This window comes from Erigeron canadensis, chromosome 9 (genome assembly GCF_010389155.1).
Source record: "Erigeron canadensis isolate Cc75 chromosome 9, C_canadensis_v1, whole genome shotgun sequence".
NCBI lineage: Eukaryota > Viridiplantae > Streptophyta > Magnoliopsida > Asterales > Asteraceae > Erigeron > Erigeron canadensis.
This window is the reverse complement of record NC_057769.1, coordinates 32,482,883-32,500,592: the sequence shown is the minus strand read 5'-3', so window position 1 is coordinate 32,500,592 and position 17,710 is coordinate 32,482,883. Positions and strand designations below refer to the sequence as shown.

The 17,710-nt window shown below is 33.4% G+C and overlaps 3 protein-coding genes across 3 annotated transcripts; 1 reads left to right on the top strand and 2 right to left on the bottom strand.

Annotated features, from left to right (window-relative positions):
- The first annotated feature begins 1,591 nt into the window (after positions 1-1,591).
- LOC122583601 (receptor-like protein 36) lies at positions 1,592-3,973 on the top strand. The gene has a single exon (XM_043755987.1). The coding sequence runs from the start codon at positions 1,592-1,594 to the stop codon at positions 3,971-3,973; it is 2,382 nt and encodes a 793-aa protein (XP_043611922.1).
- A 575-nt stretch (positions 3,974-4,548) lies between these two features.
- LOC122582288 (universal stress protein YxiE-like) lies at positions 4,549-6,541 on the bottom strand. Its single transcript, XM_043754657.1, has 4 exons — positions 6,217-6,541; positions 5,344-5,447; positions 4,961-5,079; positions 4,549-4,851 (listed from the first exon to the last, which is right to left on the bottom strand). The coding sequence occupies exons 1-4, from the start codon at positions 6,488-6,490 to the stop codon at positions 4,761-4,763; spliced, it is 588 nt and encodes a 195-aa protein (XP_043610592.1). The 5' UTR covers positions 6,491-6,541; the 3' UTR covers positions 4,549-4,760.
- Positions 6,542-11,857: 5,316 nt separating this feature from the next.
- On the bottom strand, positions 11,858-14,807 carry LOC122583600 (universal stress protein A-like protein). The gene is made up of 4 exons (XM_043755986.1): positions 14,519-14,807; positions 14,276-14,379; positions 12,864-12,982; positions 11,858-12,263 (listed from the first exon to the last, which is right to left on the bottom strand). Exons 1-4 carry the CDS (start codon positions 14,805-14,807, stop codon positions 12,182-12,184), a joined length of 594 nt encoding a protein of 197 aa, XP_043611921.1. The 3' UTR covers positions 11,858-12,181.
- Positions 14,808-17,710: the final 2,903 nt, after the last annotated feature.

Genomic DNA, 17,710 nt, shown 5'->3' with positions numbered 1-17,710 from the left:
TGAAATTGTTATGTCGGGATTATGAAAGCTATTCAACCATTAATAAGAACTGGCCTCATGCTTGCAAATTGCAATGGGTAAACAAAACAGGATTGACAATCTAAAAGAACATGCCATACGGCCCATACTAATATACTAAGAATAACTAAAACGGTACCTGCGCGATGCGGCGTCATAATGGCGGCGGCGGAGGTGGCGGTGACAGGTAGTGGTGGTGGTGGCGGCGACAAGTAGTATATGTTATTGATGTAATTTGGTTTTGATGTAAAAAAAAGATTTGCTTTATAATATAAGTATAGATAGATAATATAGTATAGATTTACGTTACCATCAACTTAAATTTCAAAAATTCGAACATATCAAATTATCAACTCGTTCATAAAATGCATAAACTCGACAACAACATGATTAAAAAGAACACATATACAACCACAAACACTATATGTGGTTTACAACACATAACATTATAGTACAATGATCATCAAACTTGCTTGTACGACCTATTGGTTACAAGCAGTCGTCGAGATTTAGTTTTGTGATGCCTTTGGCGTACGAATAGTGAGGACAAGACATTTTGCATGATGTGCACCGTGATCACTTATGCTTCCAAGCACAGCCCTATACATACATTCATAGCCATTAGACAATTAGATGCACAATAAGTCCTGATGCTAGCCCCTTCCGTCCAGGTCCAGAAACTATTCAAAGTTAGACATTTTTGTCTGCTATTTAGTGTTTTTATTAGTCAAAGTATTATCACATGTATTGTAAGTCTAATTTTAAATATATTTTTCCGTATTCAACGTCAACTAATAGGTTGAAAGCAGTTTGCATAATTAAACAACAGCTTGTAGAGCCTACAATAGTTGAAAGACTTGCTCAATCTGTTTGCATAATCAAACAACAATGTGTAGGGCCTACCAATTGGAAGATCTAGAGTTGCATAAGTCAATGGTCACACTTATAATTAGAGGTTGGTAGTGTTTGAAATTTAGCAGCTACCTACTAGTATCACTAATGTACGTGTATTAATATATTGGCAGCAAGTGTGAATATATATTTTTATTTGTATCAACACATTGAAAGAGAATGAGTAACTCAGTTTTCCTTTTCTTTTACTTGTCTTTTGCTTCATTCTTCTATTTCAATGATACCACCTTTAGTACAACTCCGCAATGCTCCGATTTACTTGTCTTTAAACAAAACCTTTCATCTTTCAACTTTTCAGTTTGGCCTGGGTGTGAAGGCTACTATCCAATTATGATGAGTTGGAACACAAGTAATACGAAGGATTGTTGTTATTGGGATGGGGTAACTTGCAACCACTCAACCGGTGACATCATCGAGCTTGATCTTAGCTGTGGTATGCTACAAGGTACTCTCCATCCTAACACCTCCCTCTTCAACCTTCCCCATCTCCAAATACTCAACCTCGCTTTCAATGATTTTAGTGGTTCCCAAATTCCGCCTAAAATTGGAAGGTTTTCAAATACTCTCACACATTTTAACGTCTCTCATTGTGGGTTTTCTGGCCAAGTCCCAGTAGAAATCACACTTCTTTATAAATTGGTGACTCTTGATCTCTCCAGGAATGATTGTTGATTTTAGTCTTGAACCTCGTGTTTTCATCAATCTTCTTCAAAATCTTACTTGTTTGGAAGAACTTTCTCTTGAATTTGTTAGAATATCTTCATCATTACCTACTCATCCTAATATCTCTTCTTCTTTGAAGTTACTAAATCTTCAATACACTGGATTTCATGGAAAGCTACCTCATTCCTTTTTCAATCTTCAATCTTTGGAAAAGCTCGACTTGTCTAGGAACAGTTTCACAGGCCAAATCCCTTGGGAAATCTCACTTCTTCCCAGATTGGTATCACTTGATCTCTCTTTAAATAATAATTTGAGAATTGAACCTCATATCTTCAACCGTCTCCTTCAAAATTCTACTCTTTTAAGAGACCTCATTTTTAGTGATGTTAATATAGGTTTGTTTTTACCAACTTATCTTAATGTCTCTTTTTCTCTGAAGTCATTAGATCTTAGGAATACTAGTTTGAAAGGGAAATTATGTGATAACGTCTTCAACTTTCGGCATTTAGAATCACTTGATTTGTCAGGAAACACTAACCTCATTGGTCAATTGCCCAAAGTTAACGATACGATTCCTCTCGAGCGATTAAGTCTCTCAACGTGTGGTTTGACGGGGCCCATTCCCGCATCCATAGGTAACCTAAGACACCTTACTTTTCTAGATTTATCATCTAACAAACTTAACGGGACATTACCATTAGTTATTCCCCAATCACTAGAACAATTATTTCTCGATGACAATCAGTTTCATGGCCAGATTGATGTGTTTACATTTGAACAACTCACCAACCTCAATGCCATATACCTTTCACATAATAACTTTAGTGGTGACTGGGAGTTGGATACACTATTATCCAACCTCAAAAACCTTGAAATTCTCGATCTCTCTTATTGTGGTTTGTTTGTAACAACAAGTAATGCTAATCAAAGTAATCATCATGCAAACTCCAATCTAAGGTCCTTATATATGGCTTCTTGCAAGATAAATGTGTTTCCAGAATCTTTACGTTCCATGAAAAATCTTCGATTCTTAGATCTATCAAGCAATGAAATCCATGGCCAGATTCCTCACTGGGCAGGGGAGATAGGAGGTAGTAAATTGACATATTTTAATCTCTCTCATAACTTTATAACAGGGTTGCCACAGTTTCAATGGTATGGACTACTAGCATTATATTTGCAGTCCAACCTCATTCAGGGACCATTTCATCCATCAATTTGCAACATGAGAAATCTAGTGAATTTGGATCTTTCAAATAATAGATTTGACGGAGTGATTCCACAATGCTTTGGAAATATCACCTCATCTCTTCATATGATAAATCTGGGGAAAAATCATTTTCAAGGAACCATTCCAAATGTATATGAGAACTGTGGAGGGCTGGAAGGGCTTATTTTGAACGAAAATCAATTTGAAGGAGAGGTGCCAAGTTCCTTGTCCAAATGCCAATCCTTGAAAGTACTTGATATGGGAAACAACCAATTAAATGGAACATTCCCTTACTGGTTAGAATCTCTTCCAAATTTGCAGGTTCTTGTCCTCAAGTCAAACGGTTTTCATGGATGTATTAAACCATCTTCTATTGTCGGATTAACATTTCCAACTCTGCAAGTTATTGACTTATCTCATAATAGGTTTGAAGGCCAAATTCCACGAAAATATTTTAAGAATTTTAATGCCATGAAGAACGGTGTAAAAAGGAGCACAACCCCAGAATATGTGTCCGCGGGTGGCCTCTTATACTCGTTCATTGTTACTGCGAAAGGTGCAGAGCAAGAGTTTCCGCAACTTTATGTATACTATACAATTGTTTGTCTATCACACAATAAATTTGTTGGGGAGATCCCAGACATCATTGGAAATCTTAACTCATTGGTAGTGGTTGACTTATCCCACAACAGCCTCACCGGTCAAATCCCGCATACTCTTGGAAAGCTATCGGAAATTGAATCCTTAGACCTATCTTGCAATCAACTTACAGGAAAGATCCCTCAAAGCCTTGTAGACTTAACGTTTCTTGGGTTCTTAAATCTCTCGCAAAACCATCTCGTGGGGCTCATTCCAGTAGGAAAACAATTCAACACATTTCAAGAGAACTCATTTGAAGGGAATCCGAATCTCTGTGGGCTTCCATTGCCCAAAAAGTGCAATGGTTATCCACAACTTGAAGGTGATGGAGATGGCGATGGGGAAAAGAGTGGGTTTACATGGAAAGTGGTGATGTTGGGATATGGATGTGGGACCCTATTTGGATTGGTAATTGGATATCTAATGTTGACAACTCGAAGACCAAGGTGGTTCAATGCAATTGCTGATGCTATGGAGCAAATGATCTTGAAGAGGGGAAACAACAAAAGATACATATATATAGGAAGATGAAATATGAGTGTGATTGTGTAGCTAGTCTTATCCGATCTCTCATGAGAACTGCTAATTGCTTTCTCAAAATTTGTTGTTCGAGTTCATCTTCCAGAGCAACCATGTCACTCTGATCAGATTTCACTTAGATTATCAAATATTTAGCTAATGTTTCTCAAAGTGTGATTGTGGTAATGTATTTTGTCGTTCAAAAAATAAATATAAATACGACGGTAATGTATTTTGTCGTTCAAAAAATAAAAAAATCAGCTTGTTTCTATCTAAAGTAGATGTCAACAAACAGATTCTTCTGTGAAGTTACAATGTTGTATGGAACTGGGGGAGTATATAAGTATTGTAGTTATATGCTCATGTTCCCTTTCTCCCTGTAAATCCTAGATAAGTTTTACATTTTTGTTTTTATGGGCCGGGCTTATTTGTTATTTGTGTTATCTGCAAGAGTCTACTTTCTTTTTCTTGTTATGTCACGATTATGAAAGCTATTTATAAGAACTGGCCTCATCATGCTTACTTGCCATGGGTAAGCAAAACAGGATTCACAATCTAAGAGACATGACATCAGACATATACTCATATACTATGAATAATTTACGTTACCATTAACTTAAAATTCAAATATTTGAACATATCAACTCGTTTACAAGATACATAAACTCGACAACAACATGATTACAAAGCACACATATACAACCACAACGCTATACGTGGTTTACAACACATAATATTATAACATAATGATCATCAAACTTGCTTATACGACCCGTTGGTCACAAGCAGTTGTCGAGATTTAGTTTTGTGATGCCTTCTGGGGACGAACAATGAGGACAGGACATTTTGCATGATGTGCACAGTGATCACTTATGCTTCCAAGCACAGCCCTGTAATTAAATACGTTCATTGCCACTAGACAATTAGTCTTGTACTAATATTGATTGTTGTCAACGTAATTAAGTGATAATTAAAGATTTTCATTATAACTCAAATTACCTCTTGATCTGACCAAGGCCCCTGCTGCCAACAACCAGAAGATCAACATCCATTTGCTCTACAGCTTCAATCAGTATTTCCTTTGGGTTCCCTTTTAACACCAGATACTCCGCTTTTATCTGTTACAAATATTGATAATTATTTCTATATAAAATATCGGGTTAACAACTATGCTTCTAGCAGCAACCTACTTCCAGGAGTTTGTGAGGGGGGATGATTTTGTGTTTACACATGTGATTTTCATGGGGGGTTGGTTTTTCCCTAAAATATCATCAATTGTTCAAGTCTCGAATGGGAAAAATGTGAACTAAGCAGTTGGTGGTGAAAAAACAAAAGAGAATTTTGACATCCGACTTAAGGTTTAAGACAAAAATAGGAGTAACCTTGTGTTGGTCGCATAACTCTGAGGCACGGGCAAGGATTTTAGCAGCACTTTCTTCCTCTGCTTTCGCCACCGATTCTTTCATCCCAGATGTTGCAAATAGTACTGTGGCAAATAAAAGGTAAGATTTGTCAACACTCAAAAACTAGTGCATTGATAGGTAATATAGATGGTCTCTAGTTGGAATGATATATTGTATAGGAAAAAAAAAACACTCAAAAACTACATAGATGCATTCCTAATGTACAAAAGTTGCATATAAATTAACAATCTCCATGTTTCCTCATTCTCCAACCACGTGGTTTTTACAGTATTTATTTATGGGGATATGTCACATATAAAAGTAAAGCTTAGGGGCATGTCTCATGTCTCTTCAATCATAGTGTTACGTGATTTACTTTCTCTCATGTTGGTCCTGAGAATAGTTGGTGGGCCAGAGTTATTCTTTTTTCTTTTGAGTATTTACACTATGTTCTTGAGTTTTTTTAAAGGGGGAAAAGAATCCAAGTGATTTTAGAACAAGTTGAATTCCTGAGTTTTTTTTAAAGGGAGAAAGGAAATGAATTAAAATGATTTGAAAGGAAGTTTTAGTTGTTTTTGTTTAAAAAATCTTTCTCCCATTATTGGGATGATTTGGAAGGATCAAATCTTATCTCTTCTTATCATATCATTTCTTTTCTTCTCTTAAAAAAATAGACTCAAGAACATAGCGTTAGAGTTGCTACTTGTCATTTGTCAATGATTGTTCTATTAATGAAAGAATAACATATTGTAATGACCCGATTAAGGAGACGATATTTAGTGTTATTCTATTAATGAAAGAATAACACTTCGAGTATGCATAACCTTGAAAAGATTAGTACAATTAACGTACCAGGACCAACGGGGAGGGCAGTGTAAGTTGGTTGAAAGGGAGGTTGGACGTGAACCACTGTAACCGTGAAAGGGGGCTCCTTATTGGCATTTGTGGCGTCATGTTGGAGGAAAAGATGTTGAAGAGCCCATTCAAGAGCATAGAAACTCCCATCACTCTCGTCGACTGCTATCCATATTTTCATCATGGTCTTCTGCTCCGTCGTCTCCTCCCCGTTCTCCAGCGTATTCATCTTTTGCAATGCCGAATCCGAACTTCCATTTGTTGTCTCCATATCTTCCTCTATCTCAAGAACATAAAAAATGAACACCTTTGTAACGTTTGTTTGAATGTTGGAAAAAATGCAAGGGGTTGTATAGGTATATATAGAATATTGGTGGGCTCCATATTGATATGCCTCTTTTTATAAGAAAATAGGAAACTTTATATAAGTTTTAACATATTATTTGACCATGTATGATCAAGATTTTACAAAGTTTATAGCCATGGCTGATACTCAAAATAAAATTTTCTTATTTATGTGGACATAGTGTTTTGCATATAAATTTCGTGAATTGGTATATAAAATAAAATAAAAAATTGGAGTGATGGATTAGAACTCGTTTAACCTTACTAAAAAATTTCATGGAACTAAAAAAGAGTCACAAAGTGAACATTCATTTTTTAGTGAAAAAACAAGAAATTTTAACTTAGATCGCGATTACAAAGTATTTACAAATTTACAACTCGTTTGCTATCCATAAACAACAAAATTGTTTAAACGGATTGCGTGTTAATTCGACATTCTAGCTAATGTGATGACAGGCTAAATCATGTGCGCATCAAATGAAATAAAGCTAACCATTTTCTTATCAACAACAATAAAAAGAAGTATGGTCCAATATCCCTTTATATCATCTGAACTTTTAATAAATTTATTTATAGAAGTTGACACACCCCTTTTTTTCACATCATTTTTACTTTCTTAGTGTAGATCGTGCATCCTTCATATTTTCACTTTTGTTTATGCACTAAACGCTAATTTGTGTGCATAATACGGATATAAGAGTGTATCTCTATCTATAGACAATACACAGTGGAATGTGATATTTGTACCATTACTTTTAATAAAATATATCACACTCATGTATTACTGACTTGTACTGTTAGCGGTAAAACTTGTGCATTGTGATACATTCATCAAATATGGTACTAATATCACCTCTCATACACAATCGTATGCATTGTGATACATTCATCAAATATGGTACTAATATCACCTCTCATACACAAACGTATAGAATTTTGGTTATGATCTTCGAATTTAAAGTTTAAAAAGCATCAAGATTGCTAATATATATCCTATCCTTTGACATATAGATTATCAATATGTTAAGTTCATTAGTATACAACAAAATCAATATTAATTAATTTTTTAACAAAAATCTTATTATTTTCTTCGATAAATCAAATTTAAAAGTTAGAGACGTTTTTTTGCACTACCATTAACCACCGGTGGTCGGTATAGTTGGCCGTTGTTACCTTTACATGTTCTACATTAGAATAATTTATTTCCGTGCAACGCGTACATTTTAAAATTAAAAAAAATGAGAAAAGTTTGATGTGTTTAATTTATGCACAACCAATAGATCCCAATTGTCGATAATGTGACAAATCATGTTGGGAAATATAAGCTGTAAAGAGATGATGTATTATAGGGGTGAGCAAAACCAAACCATAAGCCATAAAAACCACAAAAAACCATAAAAACTAAACCATAAAACCGCCCCATAATGAAAAACCGATTTTATGGTTCTTATATTTAGAAAAACCAAATTAATGGTTGGGTGGTTGCATATAAAAAACCAAACCAAAAAACCCAAACCGAACCGCATTATATATTATCAATAAAATTAAATTAAGTTTTAATATTAATTTAATTAATATATATCTCAAGATAATGTACCCTAGTCTTTTATACGTATATAATGGGTCAGTCCATTTACTTTTGAATTGCTCAAGATAATGTACCCTAGCCTTTCATACGTATATATATATATATATGAGAAAAGTGAGTATGAGGTTGTTCCCCATCTAAGCTTAGATGGGGAACCCCTCACATACAAATATTCTATTATTTGTTTAAATTTAAAACAAATACATGGCCCCCCATGATTTTCATGATTATAAAAACCAAATGTACCTAAGCTTAGGTGTGGAACCCCTCACATACTAATATTTTATTATTTCTTGTTTAATGAATAAATACATGGGCCCCCATGATTTTTATTGATTAAAAAAATAATATGTGAGTGTTTCACACCTAAGCTTAGATACCCGACAACCTTATATTCTCATCCCCCATATATATATATATATATATTGTATACCCTATTTTCTCAAAATCAACAAAGTAGACTTGTTCATTATCTGCGATGTTTACCCTTTTTTAGCGGTGCTTCTCCAACCTCCGTTATCTTATATAGGGGTGACCAAAATCAAACCATAAACCACAAAAAATCAAAAATCAATCCGAAAAACCAAACCGCTATAAACCATTTACAAATGGTTTGAAATTTTAAAAACCCACAATAATGATTCGGTGTTTGGTTTTAACTAAAAACCACACCAAACCGTACCATGCTCACCCCTAATGTATTAATTGTGTTGTAGAATGAAATAGTTGGATGAAAGTATAAATGTATAACGTGTGACATATTTTCATATGATCTTTTTTTTTTGAACATTAATTCTCATATGATTTGATTTCCTTTGATGCAAAAAAGTTTATTAAATAAATTTAACAAAATACAATATAAAGAGCAATAATGCGAAATAAAGATTAGAAAAGATAGCTTTCGGTCCAATTCAAGTTGATCTAAAGGCATTCGCTTTATATCCAAACTTTTAATTCTAGGCTACGTTTATTTGACATAAATAAGATCTCGTGAAAATTCGACACCTCATTTTTTATTATCATTGTTGTATATATATATAGTAAAAATAAAAAAGTTTGACTACTGCAAATTATATTTTAACTACTAGTGCTCAGACTCGTCCAATGGACGGGTAGTTTCAAAATATATTAATCAAAGCTAATATGATTCAAACAATCAATAATATGACCAATGCCACAACTTAATCAATACAAAAGCTAAAGAAGAAAAATATAAAAATTAACTCCATGTAAATATTGATTCTAGATTTTTATTTTTTTTCAAATTTAGTTAAATAAAACATTTGCAACAAAGTATATAATTTATCACAGCTTAATCATACGAAAGTTAAAGAAGAAACATATGAAAATTAACACCATATAAATATTGAATACAGATTACTTTTTTTTTCAAATTTAGGTAAATAAAAAATTTGCAACAAAGTACATAATTTGAAAAATACATATCAATTCATTAACAAAGACCATCTCAAATGTTTTGATTTTCTTCAGGTTGTTTCACTCCGAAACAGTGTATACATGCATAACACAGAGTCGGAGTCATAAATGATGATTAACATGTGTTGACTTAAAATCTTCAAAATGAACTAATGTGGTCCTATTTTTTGTTCTTGAAGAAGAAGTCATAACGAACCTATAATGGAAAACAAACTAAATTAAAAGAGATAATAATAACAATAACATAAGAATTAAATGTTAAATAATAATAATAATGATTAAATATAAACAAAGTATATAAATAAAAAAACTCTTTTAATAGTGCCTTAAATCATTGTTCATTTTGTTCTTTGTGGAGGTAGATTCTACTTGGCTTTGTGCCTGTGTTATGGTGGTTTTCATGTGTAAAAGTGCCTATTGACCAAAAAGTCGATCCTATGCAATGGATTTTTTCGCTACCTAACAGAACTAACCCGGTACACATATATATAGCCTCGCAGGGTGGTGGTGTAGATACCAATTTTGGTACACGAGACTAAGAGGTTCCCGTCTATTTACCTTTTTTTTTATATTATTATTGTGTAGTCAACATGTTCATTGCAATAAAAGGATGTTTAGCCGTTTAGGTACCTATCTCATTCATGATATCAAACTTCTTCTGATTTAAATTATTTTATTCAGAAAATAAATCAAGAAAGAAGTCTACAAAATCATTGGTGCAATGAGTACTCATATAATTCAGTTCCAAAAATAGACAGACAAACAAAATCTGTTTTGGATATGTAAACAAAGGCTAGCAACACTCCCTTGAGCACTTGTTATTTTCAAAATTTTGTCTCAAAATAGGGCTTAAAACATCTATATTGACCTATAGCCTTTTGGTTTTACAGATCTAACTCATTATCAATGCACCAAGTACCTTTCACGTATTGAATAAATATAGACCCGAGCTCACACCACATAGACGTGATGTGCAGATCTTAAAGTCATGAATTGAACGAGACACATGCTCCACGACAGGACGTGGTGTGTGGACCTTTCAGCACAGACACTAAAAAACCTGTTACATTCCACCGTATATATAAGGTAGACTTACTACTAAAAGTTAATGTTTAGTGTATATAGATAGGTACACAAATGATAAGAAGAGCATTTTTGATAAGTAAATCCATTAAAACCGGGGTTCAGATTTACCAAGCATCCTTGGTATACCAAAAAGCTCATCGATCGACAAACATTATAACTGGTGTTGGTTCAGCGACATACACAATACACCCATATAGTGTAGCTCAAGAATAACTTGATCACTAGCAACATACATCAAAATGAAACCATCCTCGTTGACGATCCAATATTAAACTAGATAGTTGACGAGCTGTAGTATCTCAACCAATGATCCTTAAACACTCTAACGTGCCACAAAATCAACTTTTTGAGTAAGATGTATAAGAAATACGCTTAAACTTGTAAATAACACACTAACTAAGCGAACATAAAAGTTTTCAAAAATCATTGGTGACAGTCCGTAATGTTGGCATATGATCATATTATTATAAGTTGCATGTCCGGAAATAATTTAAGCCTACGGGGTCACACGAAATGACATGGTAACTCGATAATAACAATTGATATATTAAAGTAATATATTAATTAGTTTGATCACGAAATAATTAATTAAACATAATTAAAAGATTAATTATATTTAATTAATTAAAAAGAAGGATTAAAATGTGAAAATTGGAAAGTAGACTTGGACCTAAGTCCATTAAGGGGGACGGTTTCATCAAGGCTTTCCAAAGCCTTGATAATTGCTTAATTTTCAAGTTATTGTTAACCTAATATTACCCTATAAATACAAAGGTTAATTCAAGGTTTTTTTATTCATTCATTCACATTACAAATCTTCTCTTCTCTCCCTCTTCTCTTGTTCAGCCGAAACACCCCATCTCAAAGGGTTTTCGATTTCGATCTTTAAGTCTACGGTTTTAAACAAAGGGTTGTTTAGGTTCGTGATCAGAGTACTAGCATACATTATTCGGGGTGTCTAGTGTGCGATCGTAGAAGGGTTTTGCTTTAAACCCTAAGTATTAATAATAATCTTATTATTATTATTTCAATTAGATCTTTACATATAAGGTAAAGATCTCGATTCTCTCTTTGTTAATTAATGTGATTACATATATGTTTCGATTTTTTCCGTTACGCTTATTCGTGATCTTGTATGTTTTCTGTGTTCATATTCTAATACGTAAAAGTTGGAACCGTATGTGAACTGTATAGAAATACATATATATCTCAGCTTAGAATCCACGGAGTACATGTCAAATAAGCCTTCTACCTTCTCTTGGATTACTCGTATTAATTCAGTAGGAATTCGAGAGTAAGCTCTTGAAGATTTAATTGGTCTTTACATTGATCTCCAGCTTCTTCAAAGCTCCTTATTTTCGACGGTATTTACATAGCCCAACCCTCATCGTAAACCCTTCACCTTATTGAGTAGTCTTACTCTTCGCCAAGCAAACAAGCATAACTATTAAAACAAAAAAACACTATGGACCATCAAGGACATCCCTCACAATCTAAGCTATGTGACTACTTGTTGGAAGGTTTCACTATCAGGACAGGGCACTTTGCATGATGTGCACAAAAGTCACTTATACTCCCTAAGAAAGCCCTGCATAAACAATCATTTAACAAATTATTTTACTTACCGCAGTAGAAAGTAACCAAGTAATAAAGATGTGTTATTTGGAGCTTTATAATTGACATCTCTTTTGAAGACCTATGTATCTCCTGCTAAGTTAAATTCGATTGGCTGCCATTCCTATAGTTCTGACCTTACTTTCCATTCTTCCTAAATTAGATATATTTTGACCTCCAACACATATAATCTACTAATTTTTGTTAATAAATTTACATAAACTTGGCCTTAACCAACATGAATGACCTAAATAGTTTCTAAAGGGTCCAAATAGAAACAAACAAGTATCAAGCACATTAATACATATATAATAATATAATGGTATAATAATGTGTATGTGTCGTGTGCATGTGGATCCGTGTACCTTTACCTTTTCTTGAAATCGAGATGATGTAAAAGACCATAAAGATTTTATAACCTTTTACTTGGTATAACCAATATGCCGGCAAGAATACACTAGAAAGATATCCCACATAAAGATCATTCGGAAGATTATTTTGATGAAAATATGTAAGATTTGAACATTTGACATCTTGAATTAAAAACAAAGCCTGCTTAAGTAATATATATTACCTTTTGATCGCACCAAGCCCACGACTGCCTACAACCAGAAGATCAAAATGCATCTGTTCCACAGCCTGACAAAGCATTTCTTTAGGATCCCCTTCCAAAATTAGTGTTTCCGCTTTTATCTACACAATGAAACCCAACTACAAGTAAGAAACTTACCAACTTGGACGCGGCCATTTAAAGCATACTTAAAAATTGAGCTATGTGCATTATATCTTTTTGTAGAAGCCAAATTTATATAAATTGATAGCTTAACCTAATATATATACGTTTTTTTTTTGTTGAAAATAGTGTATCAACCTAAAAAAACAATGACACACCAAAGTCGCCCAAGATGTACAGAAATCTTACAATGTCTAATATCACTTAATTTGGAAAATCAAAATTGCTATCTTAGAAGTTCGTGTGGCCAAACTGGTTGAACACATGATTAAGTAACACCACAAAAGGCTGGCTCATTTTAAGCAAGAGCAACATAGATTTGGACTCACATGCTAACTGTTTCTAATTTTGTTTGTTTCAATCTATTTAGAACCGATTTGAATATTTAAATATTACAATTACAATAATGACCTGATGTCTAAAATATAGCAATTTAGAATGTCAAAACCTACGCTTTAGTCAAATTAATCTAAACCAATTTCATCACACTTATGTGACTAGCTGATCCAGTCAAATTCCTCTCCTTGGCACTCCCAACTAGGGTTGTAAACGAACACGAACAGGACTTTGTTCATGTTCGTTTAACTTAACGAACGGTTCATGAATAGATAAACGAACATAATCACTTGTTCATGTTCGTGTGTTTATGAACCACAAACGAACAAAATAGTATTTTATTTAAACTTTTTCACAAATAACTAGGTATTAATATATATATTATAAAAATATTTATATTTACACTATTTTTTATAGTATGGTTTATTATGTATGTATATATATGTATAAACAAACATAATGAACAAATGTGCACGAATATAAACGAACTATTGTTCACGAACGACGGATCATGAACATAAACAAACGAACATTCACGAACAAATTATCGAACGTTCATGAACGTAAATGAACAAACGAATGCTTTGTTCATGGTCGTTCATTTAACTAAACGAACGAACACGAACAATCTTCCCGCTGAACGGTTCATGAACAGTTCGTGAACTGTTCAGTTCGTTTACAACCCAACTCCATTTTAAGTTGATGAGCAAGTTGCTTGATTTAAATGTTACAAAATTTCAGCAAATTAGGCCATACAACTATTACGTGGGCTTATCAAATCCAAGTGGCCCATATTGGCCTGGATAAAAAAAAAAATTTATAATCCGACAAGCCTAACCCGTTTATTAGACTTAAGACCCAATTCTATTTCTATAAAGTATAAATTGCCTAAATTTATACTTATACCTATACGGTACCTTTGTCCCTTTGCAAACTTCAAATGCACGTGAGAGAAGTTGAGCAGCATTTTCCCGTTGCGCTTTTCTCACTGATTCCACCATTGAAGCAGAAGTATACATTGCTACATACATATAATACTAATAATTCATTAACCATTAATCCGTAAATTTATTCGAAAACGTTTACTAATTTATAAACATATATAATTATAGATTATATATATAGCGAATCGTACAATAATATATATAGAACACACATACAAGGTTCAGCAGGGAACGTGTAACGCTCAAAAGGTTCCATAACATGAACAATCGTGATTAACCCTTGTTCCGGGTCGGGTTCCACTTCCGGGTTTTCTTCACCGGGTACATGAACATGCACCTTAAACAGGTTTTCAAGGGTCCATTTTAAGGCATATAAACTCCTGTCACTCTCGTCTACTGCCACCATCACAGTCAGCCTCTTCTTCTGTCTCCCCTCCGCCGGTATTGGCGGCGGCGCAACAGTCGTGTTCCGCCGGTTTCCGTCATCACTTGTCTCTGTCTCCATTTTTGGTTTTGTGTTTTTGTTTTGTTTTTCTTGGAAGTGATAGTATTGTGGATGATCATATATGAGGTGTGGTTGCATACGTGGCGATATAGATACACGTGGCGCTAATATGTGCTGACGTGGAGAGTACTACTTGCAATCTTGCATGGCTGTTGGATAGGTATCATTTTGTTATGTTTTTCTTTTAACAGCCAAACGTTACTCGATATCAAGACATTTTCTATTTCCTACACGTTTTCTTATATGACATTGTAATTTGTAGGTTCATGTCACAATAATAAGATATCTAAATTTACCGCATAAAACGATGGTTCGAATCCTATCGAATATAACTTAATACTTTATTCATTTTCATTTTCAGTTATTGGGAGAGCCTAATGGAGTTATCCAATTTAACTTTGGTAGTCGGCCCAAAGTTACAAGATCTGATTAAGATAACCGTTATGCACTGTAAAGTTAAGAATCATCATATGACAATGAGTGAGTTTGTTTCTATTTAAAGTCTGTCAAAAAAAACTTATAAATCTACATTTTTGATATTAGCAATTTACTTTATTTTTATTTAATTGATATGAGTCGAGTCAAATTATCTACTCTCAAGTTCAACTTGAATCTAAAAGTTAATTGGTAAACTTTTCATTTTACATAATATAATTTTATTGAAATCTTTCTTTTAGAAAGAGTTAATGTAAATAATTATTCTTATTATATATATATATATAACAATCCCAATTTGAACTGCTACAGTACCGGTTCAGTTGGTACTGTAGCCGGTTCAGTTACAAGATCCGGTTCGGTTTGAACAGTGACCGGTTTAGTTACAAAAGTACTTCACAATACCTTAGGCACAGAGTACAACTTCTAAAGCGTAAAATATACCCACAATCTATACAGACATACATGAAGATATCTTCCGTAACCACCGCCGGTAACTACCACCGGCAACACCCACCGCAACGAATAACGGCCGCCGTGGCGGATCTGATGAACCACTAAAGATAATATGTCCAACATGTCACACCACTGGTAATGATCGTCGGCCGCTGGTAACCACCGTCATTAACAACCATCAGATCAACCGATCTTCATCCAAACTTTCAGAAACATACCAAATGAGATCTGGTATTAAAAGATACAAAAAAAATTCGTATTGAAAAAAAGCAATTAAATAGATAAAAATATATATATATATATATATAATATAAAGAAAAATACTACTAAAAGTACACCTAAAAACTTTTGTAATATAAAGAGGTTAAATATCAGATCTGGTATTTAAAAAAAAAACTAACAAAAGCGTCGTTACATTAGGATATGCCTCGAACATGCTCCAGCACCATGCCGCCATCCAGTTGCATTTTCGTCACCCACCGCCGTGTTGTGCCAAAATCTACCATATGTTTGGAAAAACCTTTGAATACCAAAACCTGAAGAATTCAGTCATTTTTTCTTATAGTGCAGATCAATGAGAATCAAAAGTGGATACAAGATAAAACCTTTGTCTCTTATAGAAGAAGAAAAAAATAATGAGAACGGTGATCTAGAAAGGAGATAGGGGAAAGGCCAAAAAGAAGTGAACCAAAACTATGTGGCTAAAGAAAGTGGCGTTCAACAAAATACAATGTGGTTGTACACGTGTAGGTTTTCATAAGTTGTAACCCACCGCTTCTAAAACCAGCCCATGGTTTTACATAGTAAAACTTTTTATTTTATTAAACTTAAAAAAAGGACCGACTTTGGTACAACATAACAATTTAGTTAGTTAGTATATGTCTATATTATACTAAAACATATAATTCAAGTTACAAAGGTAAAGGAACAAATATAAATGAGTTTTTTTTTTTGTTTTAAAAGACCATTTAATTCTATTTTTACTATTGTATTACATGTATGTCTAAAAATTAAGGTCGCGTTTGGTTCGCAGATTCTGATGTAATTTGATGGAATTGAAATTGAATTTCATTCCTTAGTGCTTTTGGTTGCTCAATGACGAAGGAATATCATTCCGTTGGAATGTCAACATTCCTTCATTTGATGGAATCTCCATTCCATGGGGATGAGGGAAGAAATCTCATTCCGTCTCTCACTTAAATCTTAAAAAAATGAAAAACATTCCATCAAATTCCATTTTATCAGATTCCAATTCCTTCAAATGATTTCATTCTTTCCAAAAATATTCTGTGAACCAAACGCGTCATAAGACTCTCAAAAAATGCCCTATTAATCCACCTCATAAATGTGGGAAGCAAGACTTGAACCCAAATGCATTCTCCCAAAATGAAATACCTTACCAATGGGGTTCATCATTTATATCATTATAAACCTTTTTCGTTTATTAGTTAGACATTGTATCGAGTGTTTTTGAGAATATATTTTTCTAACTATTTTATAGATGACAACTGAATTCTACTAAGCCTTTTTCTTAATGTCAATTTTTGATTTTGCCATATGTTATGATCCTATAGTTAAGAGGATTTTTAAGAGTTCTTATATGAGGATTTTTGGTTTACTTTGTAAATATTTGTACATTAACCGCACATATGGTTTTTGTATTTTAAATACATACAATAAGAACATTTTCCTTAATCTGCATACGATTATGCAGGTTTCAAAATAGCTATTGCCGCTGCAATGTGCGGCGGTTAAAAACTAGTTCTTATTAAACTTTAAGCATAAATATAATACAACAAACATGGAGTAATATTTTGAAACAAAAATCGTTAATTTAATATTTTTAGATTTCGACGAAACTTGTATAGACCTAAATTACAATATGAAAAACAATTGAACTTCAAATTATAACAACGAAATCTTCTCTAGAATAAATTCGTAACTTGGACAAGAGTCATAGTTTACTTTAGAACTTGTCAAGAAAATGTAAAAAAGTCAATAACGGGACACAA